At 35.6% G+C, this 10,909-nt stretch overlaps 1 protein-coding gene across 9 annotated transcripts in view; it reads right to left on the bottom strand.

Moving 5' to 3' along the window:
* The window catches only part of Tank (TRAF family member associated NFKB activator), a 74,357-nt gene that overhangs the window by 35,570 nt on the left and 27,878 nt on the right, over positions 1-10,909 (bottom strand). For 5 of the 9 annotated variants that reach the window (XM_029473588.1, XM_021151212.2, XM_021151221.2 and 2 more), the window contains exon 2: positions 5,740-5,887. In XM_029473588.1, coding sequence (XP_029329448.1) covers positions 5,740-5,838 — 99 coding nt within the window. In that variant the 5' untranslated portion in view covers positions 5,839-5,887. Of the gene's footprint in view, positions 1-1,777; positions 1,812-5,246; positions 5,694-5,739; positions 5,888-10,909 lie in introns of those variants that run through there. The other 4 variants (XM_029473592.1, XM_029473598.1, XM_029473601.1 and 1 more) reach the window with 3 other exon arrangements.

Here is a 10,909-nt window from a genome sequence, read left to right as displayed (position 1 = left end):
GGTAGGGAAGTGGGGGGCGCTATGGGGGACTTTTGGGATAGCATTGGAAATGTAATTGAGGAAAATATGTAATAAAAATATTAAAAATCAAAAAAAAAAAAAACAAATCAAAACCAAATTTAATCTTATTTGTGGCCTTTACTTTACCATCACTGGTTACTCGACACAGCTCCTTAGAAAATTGGATGACTTTAAATATCACGCATCAGTCATCTTTCCTATCAGTATATATATATATTAAAAAAACTTATGGAACAGCACCTGAGAAATCCTTGAATTAGTAAGATTGTTTCCTTTCTATGCAAGCCTGTGAATTTTTCTTTAATCAACACTCAGTAAAAAAAAAAAAGATAAATTTTATTTTACATATTTCTTTTCAACAAAGAGGTTAATATCTTCTGATTATATAATGAAAAGTAGAAGTCCACTGTAGGGCATTTTCTATAGCCCAATATTTATGTTTTATAAATTTACAAAGTTCAAATGTTCTATTTTATTACTGATTCTTCTCTTGGAATTAGTGAGTTGGATTGGTAATTTATAGAACAAATGGACACATATGAAAGTCTCCGAAATGCTAAAACATACCTGTTGGCAACAGCCTAGACTGAGAAACCTAGGAGCAAGCTGACCCTTGGCACACAAAGTCAGAGGGAAATGATCTGCATAACAGACATTTCCACCTCAAGAATCTGGAAATGTACTATTTCTTAAGACTTAAGGCTTGTTCTGTTCCCATGTATTTTTCTAGCCATACTTCCTTGCCATTGCTCTCCCTGGTGATCTGTTAAACAAGACATTGTATTTGCTTATAAGCATGGTTTAATGGTTGCACAGGATCTTTGCATACATTTGCCTCCCATAAAATTTCAGCATTAGGGACACTCTGCATCCCTCTGAGCTTCCTGCGAGTTCTTTGGGTTCTCTTGCCCTTTGCTGAAAACTCACACTGTAGACTTTACATCTTGTTTCATGGACTGAGCTCTGCTATCTGCAGGACATACATATTTCCCCAGAAAATAATGTTACAGGGAAAGTTCAGTTTAAAAAGAAATAAGCAAGGTCACAGCATGAAACCCAGCGTCAGAATGGTTGTCTTATTACACTACAGATGATGTAATGGCTAATAAATTTCAATTAGCAGATGACGCATCACTTTAAAATAAGGACAATTAATTATATTGTTTCCCAAGGATGCAAATATCTCAATGAACCTGTGATATTGCATATATTTACAAGAATTGAACAATGAAGTAGGAGATGGGAGAACAAAAAGACAAAAGTACTATTCTAGCCTATCACTGTCTGTACTGGACCATCCACTTATATGAAATGCAAGACAATTATTTATCACCGTCTCTCTTTAAAACTGTTGCTATCTTATATTTTGGTCATTCTTTCATAGTCAACAACTTTGGCTCTTTCACATAGCTTCTCAACCCCCCCCCCCCCCAGTCTGACCACCATTCCAGGAAGTGTTCTATTTCCTTAACCCATTCTAGCTACCAGCTTTTATGACTTGAAAAGACATGGGATCCTAACCATCAATATATACTAAGATGGTGTTACAGTCTTCTCACTCTTACATTCTGTGTCTAATTTTTTTTTTCTTTCCCTTTATAGAGCTCAGACATTCTTCAGCTTTTGTTCCTAGAAGCATCTTTCTAGTTTTAAGCTCCTGTCTCAGGGCACATAAGTTATATCGCTTCTTTGGTACTTATACTTATTTTACTCTCAACCCTTTAATTTAGCATCTCAATGTATAAGTACCACTTACCTCTGTATCTTATCTACTGATTTTTATTCAGCTGCTGAAAAAGGACCAACAAATATATAAACGGTTACTCTAAAAACTCAAAATAATTTGCATGTAACATTTTTTTTTATTTCTTATCCAATGTTATTTCAGAAATTTACATTTAGATGACAATCCCTCTTTCTTCTACATCCACATTTTTTTCACTTGTGTATGTGTGTGTGTTTTGTTTTGGTCTCTCCCAGTCTTGAGACATTATCTGCTTTCTATTCCTGATTGATTTCTAATCTAAGCTCTGAATTTCCAAAAGCAAACTGACTGGTTGCCTTCCTCTTACCTTTTTTCTTGTTCTTTAAATATCTTCTGCTCTCTATGCTAGACTCAGTACTGAACAAAACAAAGTCTCAATGCTCTCACACCTCATAAGGACTTCACTTTGTTAGTAGACAAATATGTAAAAATAATAACAACAACAACCCCCTCTCTCTTTTACACACACACACACACACATACACCCTTGATAAAATGTGACAGTAGTACATCTTTCTGAAAAACAAAAAAAGCAAGTAGAGCTCGAAGAATAGTAGAGAGACTACTTTTAAATTTAAGAAATGCCTTGAGGAGGTGGCATCTGAGGAGAGACCTGAAGGCAGCAAGGAAGTAAACCATGGTGCTATATAAAGGAAAGCCACTTTAGGAATAGCAATTGTAAAGGCCCTAATGAAAGAATATGATTTGAAAAATTTCAGAAGACATGTGTAGTAGGAAGACTGTTAGGGAATAGAGTGGCAAAAGAAAAAAAATATCTATGTGCGGTTAGGATAAATGGGTCTCTGTACTAAAATCTCAAAGCCAACAAGGTCATATCTATTAATCCTTCTAATCCTTTCAAATAGTCCTACTCCCTGGTAACTAAGCATTCAAATAAATGAGCTTGTGTGTGTGTGTTGGGGGGGGGGNGCTTCTTATTTAAACCACCACAGTCTTCAACACAGAACTCCTTGTAGGCCTACAGAACTGAACTTATACCTATTCATTAGATGGTCTTCCACATGTTCCACAGGTCTAAACCTAGTCATAGAACCAAATTATGGTATCTTATTTCTTCATACCCAAACTCTACCTTCTTCACCACTCTTGATTTCAGTTATCAGCATTAAAGTAGTCATTATAAAGTCATTCTAGAGTCTATTACCATCATCTTCATAAGTGACCTACATTCAGGTGCCACTTGCTTTCAATATTAGCTCCTAAAGAAATTTTAGATCATTTAATTCACCCATAACTGCTACTTCAGCTTCTTGTTTTGAATTCTTATAATGACTGCTATTCATTTATTTTTTTAAGGCGAGGTGCAATACATGAGAATATATCTTAGTATCCAATACATGTTAATAAAGGTTTAGTATATTACACAAATTATTAATATATGATTTTTAATTAATGTACATGTTATAATTATAAATTATGACTGGATGATTGCCATATTTTTATAAACTCGCATTTAGAACACATGTAACATGTCTTCAGTATGTTTGCTGAGCTCTTTGTCAGTGTCAAGACATTTCTAAAGCACACAACTCTTCAGTAATGTTTGACTGAATAAAGATACATACTAGTTATGTCATAGTTCTAATGAGTCTGTTATCTTTGCAGCTCTTTCCCTGCAATACTCATCCTTTTAATGGACTCATAGGACCACCTAGTAGGGCATGCAAGGTACCAAACATTCCCTTACTTCTTGTTTTACACAGCACAGGCACACGCATGTGCACACACACAAACAGTGTGCTGACTTGCTCCACAAGAATGAATTAAATGCCTTTTCTGGGTCGTACACTACCTGCTTGATCTTTTCTGTAACACTTGAAAACAGTCAGCCATTGAGCCTCTTTTTTTTTTTTTTTTGTCTTTTAAATTATATATGAAATAACTATTTTATTGTCTATTTGAACTTGTAAAAGTTCCTAAAAGCATAAGCAATGTTTCACTCACTTTGATATCCTTAAAACTTCATCAAAGTTCCAATAACACAGACTCACAATAAATGTATCAAAGAAATTCATCAGGCTATCTTGCGTTTAAAATAACACAGTTTTCTTTATCCATTCTTGAATACTTGACAAACATTAACTTAAATTCCCATTTTCTTCTTTGAGACCCATGTTAGTGTGAGCAGAGGCTTCATCCATGGCAGAAAAGGGATAAAACTGGGAGGTAGGAGAAATTCTGGTTTCTGTCTTAATCTAAAAACCTCTAAACACTCTTTTTCCCTAGTTCCAAGCTACCCTAGAACACAAATAGAACTGTCAAGTCTTTTAATGAACCTAACTCTAAAGTAGAAAGACTAAAACCTGGGTGTTTTTTTAATTTCTTTCTCATTTAAATAATCCTTAAGGTCTCTGTCATATCATGCCCTCTTCCTTCCAGCTTCCTAAGATGAGAAGATTTAGTCTATAGTTCACTCAACAACAGAATATTCTTTTGCAAACCAAGCGAAAATTCACAAAGAATAAAGCAGCTTCTGTAGTGTGTAGGGAGGTGTAAACCTTTAACAGCAGCTGTATCATCTACAAAGGAAGAAACTGTGGAGTGACTTATTGTAGTTATTGAAACAAAAAAGATTTTATGGCTAGCTTTTTTTTTTACTTCTAATTTCATGGAATAACATTTTTTTCATATCTGTATGTGTGGTTTGTATGCATGTATGTTCATGTTTGTGGGCACATGTGCATGTGTGTGCCTATAGAGGCTGATGCTGAGGGTTTCTTCAATTACTCTCCGGTTTATTCATTCTCTCAATTGAGCCTTAGAGGCTGCTGCCAATGTGGCTAGTATGATTATGTGGCTTGTTCTAAGGAGTTCCTGTCTCTGCCTATCAAATGCTGGAATTACAGGCAGATCAACATGCTCACCCAACATTTACATGGGATCTGGGGAGTCAAATCTGGTCCTCATGCTTTAATGGCAAGCACTTTACACCACCGAGCTAGCTCTCTAGCTCCTCAAGAACATTTTTAATCAAAGAAAACAATGTAAGGTCCCCTATCTCCAATGGTCAGTGGAGGAATAAGCTATTATTCCTCCTAGTAGATCTGTGACTGTTATTTTCATAAAGGTTTACTTGCAAAATTGGTCCTTTGATATTACTTGGGAAAATGGCCTTTAAAACCATTCCTATGTAGTAAGACTGTAACTGCTGTCTCAGCTTATTTAGACAGTATAATAACACTTACAGTGGATCTACTTTTCCTGAGTTTGGACTTTTGGTTGACACAGTATCTATGAGGACAGCTTTGAATTCAAAAACAACAACAAAACCCAAATAACTGTGAATCCTTAGTGGAATTCCTTATGCTTCCCACACATGTGACAAAATTTGTGAAGCTGGAGGGAAGAAAGTACACAGGAAGACAGAGATTTCTCTAGACTCTTTTTCTCCATAAATGCTTTGGTTATAATTTTTTGGTACATCTCTGTAATAACTTACCAATGTTCCATTCTATTTTAGCTGTCATAAAGAGTGGAAGGTGATAATAACAAATTTAGCTCCAGGATACATTAAGACTTGAATCTTCCTGTTACCCAAATAACAATTAAAAAAAGAAGAAGAAGAAACAAAAAACAAAGAAGCAATGCAAAACTGAGGAGCAGTGATAAACTTCTCTTAATCATAAAATGACCTTTATAGTAATTTTTTACTTATATGAAAGTAAATCGTGATATTTAAAAGCTACACAGAGAAAAACAATGTTCTATCTTACTTAATCATAATCATTTAAAATGAACCCAGCAAATAAACCTTTCCCATATGACACAAAATGGTTTTTTAAAAGGTAACAAAAATATCAATGTTGATTCATCACTACACTCTTCTGTTTTAATAATTATAGCTTCCCAAAGTTTCCAACCATCTAATATTCTCAGTTCTCAGCCTCAATTTACCAGAATATTAACCAATTTTCAAATCCCAAAGCACACACCTTTTGCTGTAGCTCTCTTACTGCTGAATCTCTATCCATGCATGCCTGTCGGAAGGCTTCGTATGCTCTATTGAGTTGCTCACCAATGTTTTTATCCATTCCTCTTTGTCCTGTAGCATCACTATAAAGGATGGTAGGAATGCCAACTCTGGAAAATATCAGAACAGCTAGATAGTTATTAAGTTACATACATTTTTAGAACTGCTTCTTGAAAAACGCCCTATAAACATAGCACCAGGTGATATGAAGGTTTACAAAACTATAAAATATTTCACCTGAAATCATGACATGAAATATGAAATTTACAATGTTAAGTAAAATAGTCTTTGCTAATACTGCAATTCCTAAATCATTGTCCAGTTCATAAAAATGCTGTTTTGGAAAAAGGAACCTGTAAATGTCATCTAAAAATGGAGAAATATAAAAGATCATTTAATTACTAACACTCTAGTATAGAAATGTGTAACGTGATTAGTAATGGGAGAAGGGACTTCTCTCTACTAAATGGACAGTTACTCCTACTTAGAAGGTGAATTCTTGCTACACTAAATTAGAGCAAAACTAAATAGATAATAAATGTTTGTGGATGGAATTCACACTGTTGTTATCACAGAGCAATTAAAAAGTGTGAAAATGCTCTTATTTTAGAACGAAATCTAGGGAGAGCTGCTGTTGGATTATACATTAAAAAAAAAGAAAAGAAAATTCACATCCCTTCAGTCTCCACTCTACTACCTATTAGCTTCCTCACTTCCCCGCTGCTTCTGAGCTACAGATGATGTTCTCAGAGGAGGTAATTTGGTTTTCTCATCTCAGTTTGCCTAACATCTCTAATACATTCCTTGGCACTGTGCAGAGAGCTCCTTAATGATTCTGACTCTTCCTGTGCAGTTACAAAAAAAAAAAAAAAAAAAAAAATACAACCCAGACTTTTTTTTTTAGGATTTTCTTAAAGCCACAGAATACACCAATACATTTCTCTTTGGTTCTCAAGGGTAGCAAATTATTTCTTTGGGGGAAATTTTTATAAACCTCAATTAAAAATTTAAAACACTTATTTTATGTGTATCTGTACACATGTGTTCATACACATGTGTCACAACACATATGTAGAGGTCAGAGGACAACTTTTGGGACTCTGTTCTCCTTTTTCACTATGTAAATTCTGGGCATTAAATATTTAAATCATATTTAAATATAATTCACATAAAATAAAATCTAACATTTTCACATATATATGTGGGCATTTAAAATATATTTCTGTGTGGCAGAACTGGTACAATTTTGTGAATATTTATTTTCCGTGACAGAAACACTGAACCTGTTAAAAGCTATCGTCAATTCCTCGCTTCATCTATGTCTTAGCAAGTAATTGGTCAGTTTAAATGAATTTGTCTCTTTGTAACATTTATATATATAAGTGATATGATAATGGTTGTGGATGTAGGTCGGTGGTACAGAGCTAAACTAGCATATCCAGGACCCTAGTTAAACTCATAATTATCATAAAATGAATAGATAAATGGAACCACATAACATAAGGCTTAAATGTGTGGCTTCTTTCACATAATACACTATTTCTGAGGTTCATCCACGTTGGAGCACATACCAATGATTTCTTCTTTTCCATGACTGAATATATTCCAAATGTTGTTGTATGTTCACTTTGGAATGGATTTACACTTTGTTTATCTGTTCCTCAGTTGCTGGGTATTCAGATTCTTTCTACTTTTACGCTACTATGAATAAAGCTACTATGAACTTTTGTGTACACATTAACATTTTTTTATTAAAGACTTTTTAGAGTTTAATGCACATTAACATTTTTTAATTTATTATTTTATGTATACAGGTGTTTTGCCTGCATGTGTATCTGTATTTCATATGCATACCCAGTACCCAGAAAAGAACTTTGAATTCCTTGGAACTGGAATTACAAATACTTTGTAAGTCAGTATATGGGTACTGGGAATAGAACCTAGGTTCTCTGGAAGCACAGTCAGTGCTCTTAGCTACTGAGTCATCTCTCCAGTCCTCTATGGAGGGGAATTTCTGGATCAAATGATAATTCTACGTTTTACTTTAGTGGGGAATGCCAAACTGCTTCCATAATGGCTGTGCCATTTTACATTTCCACTAGCAATGCACAAAGGTTCCAATTTTTATACATCTTCACCAACACTTCTTGTAGTCCATGTAAAAAAACCATAGTTGTCATGTCATCTATAAACCACAGCAATGACCAGCATGGCAATAATGGCACTCACTCATACGTTAGAACAAACTAACAGCGGTCTAACTGGACTTAAGGCCCATTTAACATTCCTAGTACTAATACCAGAAACTTACCCTGCTTCCTTGGATTAGTGGAGTCATGGATCTTAGAAAAGACCCGACTACCACTTTACTAGACGAGCATAATTCCGAACTCCATTCTAAATGTTACCGTTATACCCACAGATAACTGTAGGCACTGCCCTCATCAAAGAAGCTCCTCTTTAACAGAAAATGGAGGCCATCACAGAAAACCGTAAGTGGATACAATACAAAGACTAACAGATGCTCAGGGATCCCTGGGGGATATATGTACAACACATCTTCATCTACGTCTCAATAACATCTTGAAAGATTGGGACACAGTCGGATTCTTCTCAACAGCCTTTATTGCAGGAACGCCTTGATGCTTCTACAGGGACCCCAGGCGCCCAGGGAGCCCTGCTTATATGCACCCAGCACAGGAGAAGGCTCCGTGGCCCCCTGGGATTGGTCAATCTACCAGCACCCAATTTGCATGCACCCACTTGGGAGGGGTTGGCACCAAATTCGAATTGATGCCTGTGCAGTGGTGTTGTTTATGACAACGGCAACCGGAAACCGGCACCATCTTGGAGTTGGCTTCCCACATGTCCTAAATAACCTGGTGCTTTCTTTTTCTTTTATATCCTATGTCTTAACACGTTTCCTTCCAAGATTAACCTCAGAGGCTTTAACCTCAGAGGAAAACAGCTACATCACAGTTATCTAATACCAAGTGGACAACTCTGAAATCATAAACACATAAACAACAAAAAGACTTAGTAGGTTTTATACTTGTGCGCGCGCGCGCGCGCACACACAGGGAGTTTAATAATAATAATAATAATAATAATAAAAGAGGCCTCCACTTTAAGAAAAAGTGAGGGGATAGACATGGGAAAGACATGAGAGTGACTGGAAAGAAGGTGAGGGTAAGGATATAACTGTGTTTTACTTAAACATACACTTTTAAAATAGGATGGGATATTAGCCTGGGTGTGAAGTAGTATTAAATTGTGGTTTGGTTTTCCTTTGCCTTATGTATAATGAAAACAAACACTCTTCCATATACTTTTTTTGGGCTATTTATCTTGGTCAAATTGGAAATAATTTCCAGTGAAATCATTTGCCTATCTCCTACAAACCTTATTTTCCTTTATACACTAACGCAGGACAGAGGAACAGTCAACAAACAAAGTGATCACTGTGTATGGCTTATGACCCTGGTGCTTTTATAGCATTCTGGGTTTTTCAGGCATACAAGGCAGGAACACTGAGGCTCGGCTCTACATCTGGGGCTTATTTCCTCTTCTCTTCTGGAGAAGAATCAAGAGTGCTTATGAGGGGCATGATCTCAGGGGAAACTGTCAGATGCAAACGCTCCTTTCTTTTTTGTAACAGTGCTTTTTGGAACTTGACATTTTTTAACTTGAATGAGTTTCAATTTACTAATCCTTTTCTTTTGCTGCTTGCAATTTCTTTTGGTGCCTTATCTAAAAAAACTATGATCTAATCCAAAAACAGACATATATTTTCATCTGTTTTCCTAGAAGTGCTTTACAATTTTAGTGTTTATGCTTGGAGATACACACACACACACTAATTTTATATATGATTTGAGATAGGGTCCAGATTTATTTGTATTGTGAGGCTATCTAGGTGTCCTGACAGTATTTGTTGAGAGTATTTTCCTGCTGAGTAATACCCTTAGCTACTTTGTTGAAAATCAGCTGCCTATATGTCAGCATTTTGTTTAGGGTGATGACAGAGGCTGAACCCAGAGACTTGTACATGGTAAGCACATGTTCCACCCCTGAGCTATAGCCCTAGTCCCGCAATGCTGCTTTAAACACAGAGGCATGAACAATACTTCAACAGTACTATGCAATAATTCAATATTTTACCATTTTAACATAGCAAATAAGCTAGATCTTATTATTTTAAATATGTTTCTAAGTAACTTACCAGGCTTAACAACAATTTCCAGGTTTTAATTGCAATGATCATAGTATAATCACTTCTGAAGACTTGAAGGACTAGTAATTCTTCACTTGTCCCACTCAGGACCTGAATTCTCACTGATATCTCTGATAGATGATACTATTTTGATATTTTATTTAAATACTTTCTCATTCAAAAATACTTAAGGATATGTCCTTGAAGCTACTCCTATGCTTAGGCATTCTTTCTCACTCTTCCTATGTTTGCTCTGTTTGGGGGGTAGGGGTGGAGGTGGAGGTATACTTAAGACTATTTACAAAAAATAAATAAGGAGGCCAGAAAAGCACACTAGTGCAGATGTTAGAAGTTATCTCACCTTAAAAAGCTGCACATATAGCAATTTGTCAATGTAAACCACACTTCTGTTTTAAAAGCTAGGATACTAAAACCTTGAACTGAGACTCTATCTGGCTTAAGGATTTGTTCTAGTATTTAGTTATTGGGCATGAAATTTTCAAGTTACTTTCTCATCAGTATAAAAATGATGTTTGGACAAGATTTCTAAGTAACATACTTACTCTACAGTTCTTTACTGTAGAGTAAGAACCACTCTAGAGTAGAGTAAGAATTTACTCTGTGAATGAAAAATGTCTATTCCATTAAAATGGTATATCCTTATTTTTAAACACCTAAATGCTTAGGCTAGAGAGATGGCTCAGTTGTCAAGAGCACTGACTGCTCTTCCAGAGGTCTTAAGTTTAATTTCCAGCAACCACATGGTGGCTCACAACCATCTGTAATGGGAGCAAAAACCATCCAGTGGAAAAAACAGCATTTTCAACAAATGGTGCTGGCACAACTGGTGGTTATCATGTAGAAGAATGCAAATTGATCCATTCCTATCTCCTTGTACCAAGGTCAAATCTAAGTGGAT

The sequence above is a fragment of the Mus caroli genome, chromosome 2 (assembly GCF_900094665.2).
Source record: "Mus caroli chromosome 2, CAROLI_EIJ_v1.1, whole genome shotgun sequence".
In the NCBI taxonomy this organism is placed as follows: domain Eukaryota; kingdom Metazoa; phylum Chordata; class Mammalia; order Rodentia; family Muridae; genus Mus; species Mus caroli.
This window is presented reverse-complemented; position numbering and strand designations above follow the sequence as displayed.